Raw genomic sequence first — 17,444 nt, 5'->3', positions numbered from 1 at the left:
TTCTTAGAAGATAAGAATTAATAATAGTAACATAATCTTAATGTCCTTGATAATTCTGACAAATATGTGAAAAGTACTGATGTATTAGGTTTTCTCCTCCTGTCCGCTACTTGAAAGTCCTGGGCCCCCTATCTCCAATACACGTGATTTACCTGATCCTGTTACTGGCCCCCATTACCTCACTCTACCTTCCCTGCCCCCAGCTTCATACTCAGTAAAAGTCAGAGCGTCCAGGCACTCGCGGCCACTGCTGGACTCTGCGCTTCGGTCGGCAGTGGACCCCGGGCCCAAACTCTCTTTTCTCTATTTCATTGTCTTGTGTCATTTATTTCCACAGTTTCTCATCTCCACACTAGCAGGAGGGGCTCACAGGACCCTGTAGGGCTGGACCCTACAAGATAACACTTCACACCCATTGGGATACCTATTTAAAAACGACAACAGAAAATAACAAGTGTTAGAATGTAGAGAAATTAGAGCCCTCATGCATTTGTTGGTGGGAATGACAAATGGTACAGCCACTATGGAAGACAGTTTTGTGGTTCCTCAAAAATTAAGTGGGTTATCACATGATTCAGTAATCCAACTCTCGGGTATATACTCCACAGAACTGAAAGCAGGGACTCACAGATACTTGCATACCAATGCTCAAAGCAAAATTGTTCACAAGAGCCAAAAGGTGGGGCCAGGCACAGTGGCTCAGGCTTGTAATCCCAACACTTTGGGAGGCCAAAAGCACTTTGGGTCACCTGAGATCAGGAGTTCGAGTCTGGCCAACATGGTGAAACTCTGTCTCTACTAAAAATACAAAAATTAGCATGGGCACTACAGGTGCATGCCTGTAATCTCAGCTACTAGGGAGGCTGAGGCAGAAAAATAGCTTGAATTTGGGAGGTGGAGGTAGCAGTGAGCCAAATCATGCCACTGCACTCCAGCCTCGGCGACAGAGTCTCAAAAAAAAAAAAAAAGAAATAGCCAAAAGCTGGAGCCAACTCAAGTGTTCACTCATAGATGAATGAATAAACACAATGTGGTCTATATACACAATGGAATATTATTCAGCCATGAAGAAATTCTGATACATGGACAAACCTTGAGGACATTATGCTAAGGGAAATAAGCCAGTTGCAAAAAGACAAATGCTGTACAATTCCACGTACATGAAGTACCTACAGGAGTCAAATGTGTAGAGACAGAAAATAGGATGGTGGTTGCCAGGGGCTGGGAAAAGGAGGAGTAAGAAGTTACTGCTTAATAGGTATAGAATTTTTGTTCGAGATGCTGCAAATGGGTAGTGGTGATGGCTGTCCAATGGACTTAATGCCACTGAACTGGATTACTTAAAAATGGCCACAGTGGTGAATTTTATGTTATGTATCTTTTACCACAATGAAAAGCAACAACCAAAAAGCACCCAGAGTAGCCAGAGTGAGCTTCGTCAGAAGGGGCCTCCCTGCGCCATGGCAGGGTGGACAGCGCCATTACATTTCCAGACCTTGGTTAGCAAATTCATGCACCCTATACCCCACCCTGGCTACCAACCAACTTAGACTCCAAATAATCCACTTCCTTATCTCAGAACAACAGCAGCTGTCCTCTTTTTTTGTTGTTGTTTCTCTTCTTGATTTTTATTTTATTTTATTTTTTAAGACAGAGTCTTGCTCTATTGCCCAGGCTGGAATGCAGTGGTGTGATCTTGGCTCACTGCAACCTCCGCCTCCGGGGTTCAAGCAATTCTCATGTCTCAGCCTCCCAAGTAGCTGGAATTACAGGCACCTGCCACCACACTCGGCTAATTTTTGTAGTTTTAGTAGAGACGGGGTTTCAGCATATTGGTCAGGCTGATCTCGAACTCCTGACCTAAGAAATCCACCAGCCTCAGCCTCCCAAAGTGTTGGGATTACAGGCAGGAGCCACCAAGCCCAGCCTCTTCTTGATTTTTAATACTTGAACCATGTACCAGCTGGGAGAGACTGTGGGTGGGATAGGGGTGTGGGACAGTTATTCACTGCGGCTAAAAGACAGAAGAAATTGTGGAGCAAAATTATACCCGAATTCCCTCAGAGTTGCGCTCTTGATAGAGTATCTATCTTAGTTTTTAATGATTTGCAGAGAGGGATTTTCCTTCCCTTTATTAACTCTTTTTCCTATTTCAGCTACCCTCATGGTCTAGAAGTTGCAATATCTAAATTCAGCAGATAGAAAAACTTTTGTCATGCAATTCAAACCATTTCCTTTGGGATTGGCTTCACCGGAGATGGAGTCAGCCAACATCTAAAAATTATATACTTCCACATGTCTTGGGGCCCTTCTCCAAGTTAAATACTATAATTCTTTTACCTTTTCATCATAGAGCTGGTTTCTCTGGGTCTTCTCCACAAACTTCCTCTAAATCTTTCTCCTAATTGTATACTAAGACATTTTCACGTGGACATTTGAAAAACTTATTTTTTTAAAGACAGAGTTGCTCTGTCACCCAGGCTGAAGTTCAATGGCATGATCTCGTCTCACTGCAACCTTCACCTCCCGGGTTCAAGAGATTCTCCTACCTCAGCCTCCCAAGTAGCTGGGACTACAGACGCCCACCACCATGCCCGGCTAATTTTTGTTTTTTAGTAAAGATGGGGTTTCACCATGTTGATCAGGCTGGTCTCAAACTCCCAACCTCAGGTGATCTGCCCGCCTTGGCCTCCCAAAGTGCTGGGATTATAGGCCTGAACCACCGTGCCCAGCCTTAAAAAACTTCTATAGCAAATGAGAATTGACATGCTTTTAATGACAACAAAAATTTTGTGTTGAGAAGGTGGTAAACAATACATTAATTCTGAAAGCAATAAATTTACACGTTGCTCCCTAAGTTTAGTTATTTTAAGGCATGTTTTCTTGTGTCTAAAACCTCCAAGCCAGCACCTCTCCCTTAGTGTCAGGGACATGTGCCCATTAAAAGGCACTTCATCCTAGCTGTTGCTGACTTTGCAGTTCACTACAGTATCACATAGTCTGCACCTAGTTTACTCGATCAGGAATTCACACAGCAAAATCACTCAAGACGTCAGAAACTCCGGACTTTACCACTGACCTTTCCATTATGCTAAATTCCAAATGCAAATAATTGGTCTGGGAATCTAACTAGTAAGAATTGACAGCAGGTGCAGATCTTAACTTCCAGGCAGAGAACCTAAACAACAGACAGCAGATAAGTTCGTTACATACCATATCCCTAATGAATCCTACGTTCCGCTTTGTCTCATCCTTCAAATCTCTCCACAAATTCCTCACTACTCATAGAAAACCTACCTTGGCCACATCGCCAAAAATAAACAACTAAGGAATGAGTGATTTCAAACCTTTCATCAAACCACCATATCCCCAAATGTAATCTCCATCCTCTTGGTAGTACAACTTTCTGGAAAAGGAAAGTGAAAAATGAGAAAAACATTAACTCAAAAAAGTTATTTCCTTTCTTCTCTCAGAGGCCTTGCAGAATTAGCACACAAATCAAACTTCCCTGCAGAAGAGACCCTGCCTTACTCATGAATGTACCTTCCAAAGAGCCCAGCATAGCATCTGGTTCATGGGTATACATACGTGCAAATATGTCCATAATAACTATGTATTGCACACTCACTACGTGCTGGCCATTGTGTTACTAATATATACCACTTCAAAAATGAGGTCTGAGGCCAGGTGCAGTGGCTCACGCCTATAATGCCAGCACTTTGGGAGGCCAAGGTGGGTGGATCACTTGAGGTCAACAGTTCGAGACCAGCCCGGCCAACATGGTGAAACCCCATCTCTACTATAAATAAAAATTATTTTATTTGGTGTTGTACCTGTAATCCCAGCTACTCAGGAGGCTGAGGCAGGAGGCATCACTTGAACCTGGGAGATGGAGGTTGCAGTGAGCCAAGATCGTGCCATTGCACTCCAGCCTGGGCAACAGAGTGAGACTGTCTCTAAAAAAAAAAAAAATTAGGCCTGATTATTATTGCCATTTTATAGATGTAGAAAATTGCCCAACTGAAGAGTTAAATAACTATTATTTCCAGTGTTTCCTAAACTAACCTCCTAAGTGATCTAGCTGGTATTACAACCCAGGTCTGCCTGACTCCACAATTTCTGCTCTTAATCACCTTCCTGGGCAGCCTCATTGAACAAATGAAGTGAAATTTCCACTAGCTTTTACCAAAGCTGGCTCATTTGTTTCTTGGGTTTGGAGAAGGTTAGCAGCTACAATTCTCCATAATAATGAATTCTATCTTAAAATCAGACATTTCTTTTCATGTACATCTATACTTGTTTATGTTTCACAATAGAGCTCTTATAAAAGAGATTTAATCTGGTTACTTTTAGTACCTGATTAAATTATTCTGAGATACAAATTGTGAACATTCTGAAACATACTTTCTTCCTCAAAAGACAAATGCCAGCATTAATGTATTACTCATATGACTCTCATATTTTTTTTTTTTAAAAAAAAGAACAATAGATTTTGAAAAAGCTACAGCCTGAGTAGGAGAACTTCCTTGAGGTCAGCGTTATCCACAACAGCCATACGTCCGGCAGGAAGTCTGTAGCGGGTGACATTAACAATGAATCGCCCACTTTCTTGTATCCTGGAGAGACTTGTGGCTTAGACTTGTGGCTTCAGACATCTGAACGAGGCAGGACTTGGATAAAAAGCATCCTTTTTGCTTTTCATGTATATTACAGGTTGGAATCTTGCGTATCTAAAGTCTTTCACTTGGGCATGCCAAATACTTTGTGAGGCTGCCTCATTGAGCAGAGTCTACACATGCAGATGAGGCCAGTAATCCCAGCACTGATTGCATGTGTTTATGTGCTTAATGTATTCGCTTGAGTAGGAAGGGCTGCATTCCTAGGCAAAGACCAAGGATAGCCTTTCATGTTGATCGTTTTTAGGCAAGCTTTGCAAAATACACAAGGTGCACACAGAGCCTCCATGAAGAGAGAGATCCTCTATACATGTTTATATTATACAGTTAAAATGAGTAGACTGCCAAGCCACTGGATAATTTAATAACTGCTAATTTAACACCCTAACAACTGAATCCTACCTCGCATCCTGAGTTGATTTCTTCAGCATGCCATAGTGAATGACTCCATTATTTACTTGCAAGTTACACAGTAAACCTGGCCACACATTCACAAAAAATAGTCAACTTTCATCCTCAGTTAAATTAGTATATTGCTCAGAGATAAACTATAACTTATTATTCATATATATATACATGACTTTATGTCAATCTCAGAACAGCCTGTGAAGTAGATATTGTTATAATTCCTGTTTCACAAACAAGGAAACAGACACAGAGGGGTTAAGGAAGAGATAAAAGATCTCCAGCATTAAGGAGCAGCACCTAGAAATTAAACGCATGGCTATTTGCCTCCAAAACTCTTAACTTCATCTCAGTTATGAGTGTTATATTGCCACTCATTTTGTTTTTTGAAAGTTAAATTGGCCAGACGCAGTGGCTCACACCTGTAATCTCAGCATTTTGGGGAGTCACGAGTGGGTGGATCATGAGGTCAGGAGATGGAGACCATCCTGGCCATGGTGAAACCCTATCTCTACTAAAATACACAAAAATTAGCCAGGCTGGTGGTGTGCACTTGTAATCCCAGATACTCAGGAGGCTGAAGCAGGGGAATCGCTTGAACCCAGGAGACACAGGTTGCAGTGAGCCAAGATCGCGCCAATGTACTCCAGCCTGGCGACAGAGCAAGATTCTGTCTAAAAAAAAAAAGAAAGTTAAATTGACTTTGGCAATTTTGCCTTATTGGCTATTAAGCATTGCTATTGCAGATTTCCTCCTTATTCAAAGAAAATTAAAGGAAAAAGGAGGGTGTGCTCTGCCAGTTGAGACAAATTTTGATTGTTTCCTAGGATAGTTCCAAGTGTTGGGTGGGAGGCGGCTGCAGCATGAGCTCTGGAGTTAGGCAGTCTGGGGTCCACCACTTTCTAGCTGTGTGACCTTGGACAAGTTACTTGATCTTTCTGTGCTTCAGTTCCCTCGCCAGGAAAATGAAGAGAGTAACAAGAGCAGTAATAACTCAGTGCTCTTGGGGGTTAAATAACATGTGGCGCATTTAGAAGCGTTTTGCACATGTCATGTGCTCAGTAAATCTCAGCTATTCTTTTTTTTTTTTTTTTTTTTTTAGACAGAGTCTCCCTCTGTTGCTCAGGCTGGAGGGCAGTGGTGCAATCTCAGCTCACCACAACCTCCTTCTCCCGGGTTCAAGCGATTCTCCCATCTCAGCCTCCCAAGTAGCTGGCACTATAGGCTCACGTCAACCAAGCCAGGCTAATTTTTGTATTTGTAGTAGAGACGGGGGTTTCACCATGTTGGCCAAGGCGGATCAAACTCCTGACTTCAAGTGATCCGCCTGCCTCGACCTCCCAAAGTGCTGGGCTTACAGGCCTGAGCCACAATCGCCTGGCCTCAGCTATTCTTATTAATAAGCTGCCTGAAGTAAGTTTAGATTTGTGATCATCAATAAACGTTAGGAGCCACAATTAACATTTGGATATTCCGAAAGATACTTTGTCTTGAAAAGATGATTTAAAAGCCTTCCCACCGTCCAGGCTGCTTTTGTGATGGTTAAGTGTATCTTTCTAAAACGAAATAACTCCCACTCTGGCTGCTTTAAAATAAGGAGTATGGACTCCTTGACATTGCCGCAATTCCAAGACACGCATGCATTAAAAAAAAATTAATCAAATACTTAAAGACTATTTGGGTTTCCAAATAAATCGTTATCCCCTCTCTGTCTATAAGCGTGGCCATCTTCCAAACAGTGGGACTTGCTCCTAATCACGTTCTCGAAAACTTTCCCTTCACTGCTTGCATTACAGTACTCGGTGTCCCCAATTGTTGCTGTCCCAGAACAAAAGCCTAATTGCTGCTGCTACAATACAGCCCTTTTTTTTTTTTTTTACTGAGATCATCATGAAGCCCTTGGAGCAAACAAGAGAGGGAGTTCTTGCAAGCAGCAAGGACGGCGTCAAAATTTCTGGACCCCGAGGGCCAACATGAGCTGCGTTTAGAGACTCTGGGGCCTCTCTCATGGTTTTACCTCCCTGCAAATAGCTATCTTTTGAACGTTTCAGAGCTCTTTAGGACACGTGGGTTTTCTGCTTGGACGAGGCCAGAAAAACTCGGGGTCCCCTTATCTCGCCGGTGCAGCGTGGAATGGAGCAGGACCACAGTCCCGCCCGGACGCAATCCGGTCGCGGTGGGGTACTGGGGGTCTCTCCCAGCCGGGCGTACCCGGGGGCCCCGCAGGCCAAACCCAGAGCGCTCGTGTCCCGCAGCCGCGAGCGGCTACTCCACCTTCCCAGCCTTTCTGGGACCGGCCCCGCGCGCTCCATCCATGACTGGCACGCAAACCCCCAAAGGCGGCCCCCGGACAGGGCTCTGGGACTCACGCGGTCTCCGTGGGTCTCGGGGACCTCTCCCCGGCGGGTTCCCGGCCCCTCGGGGTCTGAGAGTGGGAGCCTCCCATGGCGCGGAACTTGGCGCCCGGGCTGCACCCGCCAGTGCTGGGCGGCGGGCGTCTCTTGACCGACCCTGGGCGGGGAGGCAGCTGGGCGGGAGGAAGGGTGGGGCGAGGGTGGGTGGGGTGGGGCGCCCGGCCGTAGGGTCCCAGTTGCTGGGAAAGAGGGGGAAGGAGGTGGCTTCAGACGCCGCCAACTTCTCCGCGGGTTGCAGGGCCTCGCGGGGGCCGCCGCCTGGAGCTGGGGAGCGCCCGGGGCGCGCGGGGCTGCGAGGAGTCCGGGCAGCGGTGCCTCCTCGCCGGGCAAGGGAGCCCCTCAGCCGCACGGGGCAGCAGGTGGAGGGCGCGAGGCCTGCGGGCGCCCCCGGTCCCCGAGCACCGCGGACGTCGCCCTCTCCGCCCGCTGGGTCCAGGGTTGGAAGGGAAGCGGCGGGAAGAGGCCCCGGGAGCAGCTGTTCAGAGAAGAAGCAGGAGGGGGCGGTGTGTGCCAGGGTCGGGGGACCCCGGCGGCCGTGCAAGGGGCGTGGCCTTTTCCCCAAATCGCTTCTGCCTCTTGGGACGCGAGGGAGGCCTGGACTGCGTTGCACAGAACACTGGAGGCATTCTGGTTTTGCTTCCAACTAGCTGAATAACTTGAAACAAGTTATTTCACCCTCTCTGAATCTTGTTTCCTTTGTCTATAAAATAAGGGAGTATGTTCATCTTTAGCTCTTAATGTCCCTTTAGGCTCTGACAACCAAGCAATGAGTTTTCCTCCAAACTATCGGAAAGAAAAAACAAACAAACACCTAGCCCTATCGTCTCATCTGTGACCCAGCTACACCTAGCACCTCCCGTTTCAGCATCTCATGCCCTTCCTCACCATTCCTGCCTCACCATGTTAGGCTGGTCTTGAACTCCTGACCTCAGGTAATCCACCCGCCTAGGCCTCCCAAAGTGCTGCGAGATCGCGTCACTGCACTCCAGCCTGGGCAATAAGAGTGAAACTCCATCTCAAAAATAATAATAATTATCTCTTCACTTGTCTTTCACTAGAATGTAAGTTCTTTAAAGGCAGGAACGCTATGTTGTTGTTGTGAAAGACCGTGTCTCTTTCTGTTGCCCAGGCTGGAGTGCAGTGATGTGATCAGAGCTCGCTGCAACCTTGAATTCCTGGACTCAGGCAGCCCTCCTGCCTCAGCCTTCTCAGCAGCTGGGACCACAGGTGCATGCCACCACACCCATTTTTTTTTCTTTTTCTTTTTAGAGACAGAGTCTCACTATGCTGCCGAGGTTGGTCTCAAACTCCTAGCCTCAAGTGATCCTCCTGCTTTGGCCTCTCAAAGCGCTGGAATTACAGATGTGAGCCACCGCACCCAGCCAGGAATGCTTCTTATCTCTGTATTCTAGCTTAGTGCCCAGCACAGTGCCTGGCTCATGGTTTATATACAATAACTATTTGCCCAATGAATGAATGAGTCAGTGAGGAAGCACACAGAATTGTGTATGCTAACTTCATTCTTGAAGCTATAGGGGAATAAAGATATTTGTGACTACATTTTAGTTGTTCCAGAGAGAATCAGAAAATGCATATTAGAGATGTATATTTATAATAGATTTCTCTTTTATGTATCAGATTTTGACTATCTGTTTATAAATTATCTTCAGTCTACTTTGCCAGAAAGTTCCCAGGGTCCAGGATGTTGGCACATGGTAGACATAAACAGAGTATTTTGAAGTGGAAAAGTAAACAATTAGTAAAAGTAGAGTGAGACTCAGATCTCAGGGTCCAGGATGTTGGCACATGGTAGACATAAACAGAGTATTTTGAAGTGGAAAAATAAACAATTAGTAAAAGTAGAGTGAGGCTGAGATTTTTGAAGGAATTCAGATTTTTGTATGAGGAATTTCAGTTAACTAAAGAAAAGTTGACTCCTGTGGGATTTTTTTTTAGAGGCGGGGTCTTGCTCTGTTACCCAGATTAGAGTGCAGTGGCATGATCTTAGCTCGCTGCAGCCTTGAACTCCTAAGATAATTTTTCTTTGAAGTTCAGATTCTTCCCACAGTCTGTTTGGAACACTATGGCAATGTGATTGACGTGTCATTGAGAAGGCAAACAGGACCCTGTCAGAGCTGCGGTTACCTTCAGAGGAACACTCAGCCTCTCCCAGTGAGAAAGGTCTTTATTCTCAGTTGGTCATTCCAAGGGAAGACAGGAGGGGGAGCGGCAGGAGAGGAGGGTGGAAATGGGAATGTTTTCCTTCTCTGGTAGACAAGTGGGCTGCCGAGAAGAATCTTGCTACTGTCAGTGCAGAAAGGCACAGGGTGATACCACTAACATGGTTGAAAGTAAGGGAAAAAGCCTGGGTGCGGTGGCTCACACCTGTAATCCCAGCACTTTTGGAGGTTAAGGTGGGCAGCACTTGAGGTCAGGAGTTTGAGACCAGCCTGGCCAACATGGCAAAACTCCATCTCTACTTAAAAAAAAAAAAAAAGAAATTAGCTAAGCATGGTGATGTGTACCTGTAATCCCAGCTATTCGGGAAGCTGAGACATGAAAATTGTTTGAACCCGGGAAGCAGAGGTTATAGTGAACTGAGATTGCACCACTGGACTCTACCTTTGGCAACAAAGTGAGACTCTGCCGAAATAAAGAGAGAAGGAGAGAGAAAAGGAAGGGGAGGGGAGGGGAGGGGAGGGGAGGGGAGGGAGCCCACACCCTCTTGTGTTGCAGAGAAATTGAGACAAGAGAAACAGGAACTCTGTGAAACAATGTGAAAGATTAAACATCTGGGACCCAAAGGGCATCTCTGCAAAGATGCTTGTGTGTTGACCTTTTTGGCTTTATGTTGCTTACTGGGTTTGCTGCCCTGACTGGCATGGCAACTGGGGCTTTGGGCCAGGCTGGGTGAACACAGTGAAGGGAATGTTGTCTTTGGGAGATAAACTTATTAGGGCTTTTCAGGAAAAAATGTCCAAGACAGACCAGAGATCCCCAGACACCGCTTACTGCAAAGCATATAGCTTTGCCCTTCTCATGGAAGCAGAACCAAGACATATTTCTCCATCCCAGAGCCTGGCTGCAGATCTCCAAGAAAGGCATAGACTGTGGGATGTCTGCGGTTTCTCTGATTAATGTCTCTGGGTTTAAACTCTTTCTTGCTTTTTATATTTCAGTTAAAAACGAAAGGCTGGACACAGTGGCTCACACCTGTAATCCCAGCACTTTGGTAGGCCAAGCGGGGAGGATCTCTTGAGCCCAGAAGTTCGAGACTAGCCTGGGCAACATAGCGAGTCCCTTGTCTTTACCAAAAATAAAAAATAAATTGGTTGAGCCTGGTGGGGCTCACCTGCAGTCACAATTAGGAGGGTGAAGTAGGAGGATCACTTGAGTCCAAGAAATCGAAGTGGCAATGAGCTGTGATCACACCACTGCACTGCAGCCTGGGCAACACAGTGAGACTCTGTCTCCAAAAAACAAAACAAAACATTGCAGCATCCCCAGTGATGATACTGAATTGTTATTATGCAATCACAATTTCTGCTCTGATGAAAGTTATTCAAGAAATGGAGAGGCCGGGTGCGATGGCTCATGGCTATAATCCCAGCACTTTGGGAGGCCGAGGCGGGTGGATCACGAGGTCAAGAGATTGAGACCATCCTGGTCAACATGGTGAAACCCCATTTCTACTAAAAATACAAAAATTAGCTGGGCATGGTGGTGCATGCCTGTAATCCCAGCACTTTGGGAGGCCGAGGCGGGTGGATCACGAGGTCAAGAGATTGAGACCATCCTGGTCAACATGGTGAAACCCCATCTCTACTAAAAATACAAAAATTAGCTGGGCATGGTGGTGCGTGCCTGTAATCCCAGCTACTCCGGAGGCTGAGGCAGGAGAATTGCCTGAACCCAGGAGGCGGAGGTTGCGGTGAGCCAAGATCGTGCCATTGCACTCCACCTGGGGTAACAAGAGTGAAACTCCGTCTCAAAAAAAAAAAAAATGGTTCTCTCCCTTAGTGTGGTTCTAAAATGGTACACTCAGAGGCCAGCTGTAAGTTATAGGCAACCAGGCTGTTGTCCCCAACGACTGAGAAATTTCATAATGCCAATTCTAGGGCTCAGAACCATTCACAGAATGGAGGAGTTTTCCTTCAAACAGACAGCAGGAGGATCCTAGCTGGACACTACTTGGTATTGCATTTGATGCAGAACATAAACAGAATAAAGCCTTCATTTTTTGGTGCCCTGTAATTCACGCCTAACTGTGACACAAGAAGGAGGAGGAGGAGAATGAAAAGAGAGGGAGGGAGGCAGCCCTTATGTTCTAGTCTCTGAGTCAGTGGGCTTCTGAATACATGACCAGCTGGACACATGGCCGGCGATGGAGTCCAGGCAGGGTAGAGTTTGATGCCCATAGTTAAGGTTTCCATTTGTACTTTACAATTCAGTCAATAAGGTATTTTTGTTTTGTCTTGTTTTGAGACTGAGTCTCACTCTGTTGCCCAGGCTGGAGTGTAGTACAATCTCGGCTCACTACAACCTCCACCTCCAGGGATCAAGCAATTCTCCTGCTTCAGACTCCCAAGTAGCTGGGAGTACAGGCACCCACCACCATGCCAGGCTAATTTTTGTATTTTTAGTAGAGATTGGGTTTCATCATGTTGGCCAGGCTGGTCTTGAACTCCTGACCTCAAATATTCCACCCGCCTTGGCCTCCCAAAGTTCTGGGATTACAGGTGCAAGCCACTGTGCCCAGACAATAAGGTATTTTTTAAACATTTGAAAAATAGCAAGGGAAGAAAATTTAAGCCATTGAAACTCAAGATTGTCCATAAGATTGCAAAATACATCCTTCAGTTTCAAACTCTATCTCCAGAATGCTACTTATGCTCTGTAGAGGGATGGGCACTAACAGTTGTTGGATAGCAAGGACTAGGCTTGATGGTTAACAAAAGTAACCACATTCAGGCCTCATAGCACTGGGGAAAGAAATAACAGTGGGTAATACTTATGGAGCACTTTTTATGTGCCAGATTCTGTTATAAAGGCTTTAGATTTATTAACTCATTTACTGTTCACCACAACCCTATAGCTAGGCAGTTTTAGTATTCTCAGTTTGCAGTCATCCTTCAGAAATACTGCAGGTTCCATTACAGACCACTGCAGTAGAGTGGATATTGCAATATAGTGAATCACACAAAATTTTTGGTTTCTTGGTGTATATAAAAGTTAGGTTTACACTATATGATAGTCTGTTAAGTGTACAATAGCATTATGTCCTCAAAAATGTACATTCCTTGATTTTAAAAATACTTTATTGCTAAAAAAAAAAATACTGACACAGAGACATGGAGTGAGTACACGCTGTTAGAAAAATGGCACCAATAGACTCATCCAACACAAGGCTACGAAAAACTTTCAATTTGTAAGAAATGCAATATATGCGAAGTGCAATAAAGTGAGATGCAATAAAACAAGCGGTGCCTGTACAAATGAGCAAGATGAAGCACAGTAAGGTTAAACATACCCAAGGCCACATAGCCAGAAAATGGCAAAGCTAGATTCAAACCCAGGTAAGATAGCTCCAGCACTATATATAGCACAGGGCTTAGCCTCTATACTTTATTGCCTTAATCCTTTCACTGCACATCTCATTTTAAGATCAAGAAAGTCAGTTTTAGAGAGCTAAATGATGTATCCAATATTTAAATCCAGTTTTCTTGATTACAAATGCTATGTTCAACATGGATTTTTTTTTCCCCCTAGCAATCATGCCAAAGGAGAATTACCCTTCAAACTAGCTACTTTGGGAAGTCACATGCTTTTCTCAGAGCTACCCATCTCTCCTCATTTGGAAACTATTTAAACACCAATTTATAGATCAAAGAATAAAACTGGTTCATTCCTTAAGAGTCACGTTGTTCTTGAAATCAGGTAGTTTATGTGTTCCAATATTATTCTCTTCTTTCAAAATGATGTGGCTATTCTCGGTCCTTTGACTTTTCATATAAGATTTAAAATGCTTTTGTAAATTTTTTTCAAAAAAAACTGTTAGGATTTTCATGTGAATTGAATTGAATTTATTGAATAATTCAAAAATGATTGCTAGCTTAACAATATGGAGACTTTCAATCCATGAACATGGTATAGCTCTTCATTTATGTAGATCTTCTTTAATTTTCTATCATATTTTATAGTTTTCAGCCTACAGGTCATACATGTTTTTTGCTAAATATTTTATGCCATTGTAAACAAAGTGCCTTATAATTTAACTTTCTAAATGTTAGTTTCTAGTATGTGAGATAGAATTGATTTTTGTATATTGCATCCTGCAACCTTGCTAAATTTACTTATTACCTCTAATAGCTTTTTTGTGGGTTTCTTAGGGTTTTCTATACAATGTCACTTATACATAAGGACAACTTTACTTATTCCTTTCTAACATGTATACCTTATTTTTCCTTGCTTTGTTGCGCTGACTAGGCACTCCTATACAATTTAAGTTAAATAAAAATGGTGAGAGCCAACATCCTTGCCCTCTACCTGATCTTAGGAACAGAGCATTGATTTTTCACATTTTAGTAGGATATTAGTTGACAGATTTTGTAGGTGCCCTTAATCAGGATGAAGATATTTTAGTTTATTCCTAATTTGCTGAAAGTGTTTTTTATTGATAAAAAGGTATTGAATTTTGACAAATGCTGTTGCTGCACCTATTGAACTTATTATATTGTTTCCACCTTCTTCCTTTTTTTTCTTTAAAAGACAGGATCTTGCTATGTTGACCAGGCTGGAGTGCAGTGGCTATTCACAGGTGCAATGATAGTTCACTACAGCCTTGAACTCCTGGTCTCCGGTGACCCTCCTGCCTCAGCCTCACAAGTAGCTAGGACTGCAAGACCTTTTACTGACTTCTTATAGGCCTTCGAAACTATAAATTTTCCTCTAAGTCCTATGTTAGCCAAATTGTCCCACTGTGTCTGTGTTTTTGTCTTTATTCAATTAATTTGTTGGATTATATTGATTAACTGTCAGCTGTTAAAACAACTTTGCATTGCCATTTGATCACAGTGTATAACCTTTTTTATATGCTGCTGGCTCTGGTTTGCTAATATTTTATTGAGGATTTTTGCATTTATATTCATGAGGGATATTGAATTGTAGTTGTTTTTTTGTTTTTGTTTTTTTTTTCAAGACAGAGTTTCGCTGTTGTTATCCAGACTGGAGTGCAATGGCAGGATCTTGGCTCACTGCAACCTCCGCCTCCTGGGTTCAAGCAGTTCTCCTTCCTCAGCCTCCCGAGTAGCTGGAACTACAGGTACGCACCACCATGCCCAGCTAATTTTTGTATTTTTAGTAGAGACGGGGTTTCACCTTGTTGACCAGGATGGTCTCAATCTCTGGACCTCGTGATCCACCCGCCTCGGCCTCCCAAAGTGCTGGGATTACAGGCGTGAGCCACTGCGCCTGGCAGTTTTTTTTCCTTAAGATTTCTTCATCTGGCTGTAGAATTAGAATAATACTGGCATCATAAAATCATGACTCCTCGTTTATTTTCTTAAACAGTTTTTGTAGGACTGGTATATTTTTTTCATAAATGTTTGTTAGAATTCACCAATAAAACATCTGAACCCAGAATTCTGTCAGAAAGTTTTTAAGTATAAATTCAGTATCTTTAATTGGCACAGGGCTGTTCAAGCTCTCTATTTCATCTTTGATCAAATTTTAATTTATGTCTTTCCCAGAATGTGTCCATTTCATCTGTGACACATTTAATGTCATGAAGTTGTTCATAACAATAGAGAATTGTTATTCTTTTAATATCCAAAGTAATAACATCCCTTCTTTTATTCTTTATATTGTTCATTTTTTTCTTTGCCAGTCAGGCTTGAGATTTATCAATTTTATTTGTTTTTTCAAAGGATCACTTTTTGGTTTTAATGATTTTTTTATCTGTTTTTTTTTCTGTTCTCTAATTCATTGATTTCTGTTATTAACTTTATTATTTCTTTCCTTCTTCTTGCTTTGAGTTTAATTTGCTCTTTTTGTCTATATTTTAATAGTGAAAATTAAGATCATTGATTTAAGACTTTTCCTCCTTTCTTACAGGCTTTCGAAACTATAAATTTCCCTCTAAGGGCTATATTAGAAACACTGCACAAGTTTTAATACATGCATTTGTATTATCATCACTGCAAAATATTTTCAATCTCTCTTGTGGTTTAGTCTTCAGCTCAGCAAATATTTAGAAGTGTTTTGTTTAAGTTTCCAAGTGTTTGGGGTTTTCCTAGTTATCTTATTGTTCTTGGTTTCTAATTTAATTTCATTATGGTCAGAGAACAAACTATTTGATTTCAACCTTTTTAATAATTATTGAAACTTTTTTTATGGTCCAGAATATGGTCTATCTTGGTAAGAATGCCATGTGCACTTGAAAAGAATATGCATTTTGCTGTTGCTGAGTAAAGTGTTCTAAAAATATGAATTAGGTCAAAGTGATGGATAAGGTTCAGATTTTCTGTCTTTGTTGATTTTTTTTGTTGGTTACTTTATCAACTTCTGAGAGACATTAAAATTTCCGATTTTAATTGCCTATTTCTTCCTTTCATTCTGTGAGGTTTTGCCTTATGTAATTTGAGGCTATTCTGGGCACAGACAAATTCGTAACTTTTACATCATCTTGATCAACTATTCCTTTTATCCTTCTTAAGTACCCTTCTTTACCTATTTTTTTTAGAAATCTATTTTATTTGATACTAATGTAGCCACTCCAGCTTTCTTGTGCTTACTATTTACATGATGTATCTTTTTCTATCCATCTATATTTGGTTTCCTTCTGTCTTTATATTTAAAGTATGTCTTTGTACATAGTTATATTTCGGGGTTTTTTTTAATGGATTTTTTTAGAGCAGTTTTAGATTCACAGCTAAACTGAGATGAAAGTACAAAGAGTTCCCACACACCCCCTAAGCCTACACAAAGGGCCTCCCCACTATCAACATCCCACACCAGAGTGGTACATTTGTTACAATCAATGAACCTACATCGATGTGTCATTATTATCTGAAGTCCATAGTTCAGAGTTTGCTCTTGGTATTATAGTTGTATGAGTTTTGACAAATGTCTAATATATTTACGTACATGTAGCCGCCATGACAGTATCATATAGAATAGTTTCACTCCTTTAAAAATCTTCTATGTTTCATCTATTCTTCCCTTCTTCCGCCCAACCCTTGGCAACTAGTGATCTTTTTATTGTCTTCATAGTTTTGCCTTTTCCAGAATGTCACATAGTTAGACCCATCCAGTACACAGCCCTTTCAAACTGGCTTTTTTTCACTTAGGTAATATGCATTTAACATTCCTCCATGTCTTCATGGCTTGACAGCTCATTTCTTTTTAACACTGAATAATATTCAATTGTCTGGATGTATCCCAGTTTATCCATTTGCCTACTGAAGGACATCTTGATTGCTTCCAGCTTTTGGCAATTACGAATAAAGTTGATATAAACATCCATGTGCAGGGTTTCGTGTGGACATAAGTTTTCAGCTCATTTGGATAAATACCCAGCTGTAAGATTGTTGAATCATATGGTAAAAGTATGTTTAGTTTTGCAAGAAACTGTCAAAACTGTCTTTCAAGGTGGCCAAACCATTTTGCATTCCCATCAACAATGAATGACAGTTCCTGTTTTTCCACATCCTTACCAGCATTCGGTGGTGTTAGCATTTTGAATTTTGGCTATTCTAGTAGATGTGTAGTGGTATCTCATTGTTGTTTTAGTTTGTAATTACCTAATAACATGTACTATTAAATATCTTTTGAATTTTTTTGGCATCTGTGTATCTTCTTTGGTGAGATGTGATACTTGTTTTTGTATTCATTTAAAAACAATTATTAATCTCTATCTTTTAACTGGCGTGTTTAGCTCATAAAGATTTAA

General features: G+C 42.4%; 1 protein-coding gene across 20 annotated transcripts in view; it reads right to left on the bottom strand.

The window, feature by feature from the left end:
• The window catches only part of TACC1 (transforming acidic coiled-coil containing protein 1), a 125,669-nt gene that overhangs the window by 88,790 nt on the left and 19,435 nt on the right, over positions 1-17,444 (bottom strand). For 12 of the 20 annotated variants that reach the window (XM_035270308.3, XM_035270311.3, XM_054243861.2 and 9 more), the window contains exon 1: positions 7,451-7,946. The exons of the other annotated variants lie outside the window; for them this stretch is intronic. Coding sequence is in view for 3 of the 12 variants with exons in the window: in XM_035270312.3 (XP_035126203.1) it covers positions 7,451-7,527 (77 nt within the window). In the remaining 9 variants the exon portion in view is untranslated. Of the gene's footprint in view, positions 1-7,450; positions 7,947-17,444 lie in introns of those variants that run through there. 20 annotated transcript variants of the gene reach the window in all.

Source organism: Callithrix jacchus, chromosome 13, assembly GCF_049354715.1.
Source record: "Callithrix jacchus isolate 240 chromosome 13, calJac240_pri, whole genome shotgun sequence".
Taxonomy (NCBI): domain Eukaryota; kingdom Metazoa; phylum Chordata; class Mammalia; order Primates; family Cebidae; genus Callithrix; species Callithrix jacchus.
Note: the sequence above shows the minus strand (reverse complement) of the source record. Positions and strands in the feature narration are given on the sequence as shown.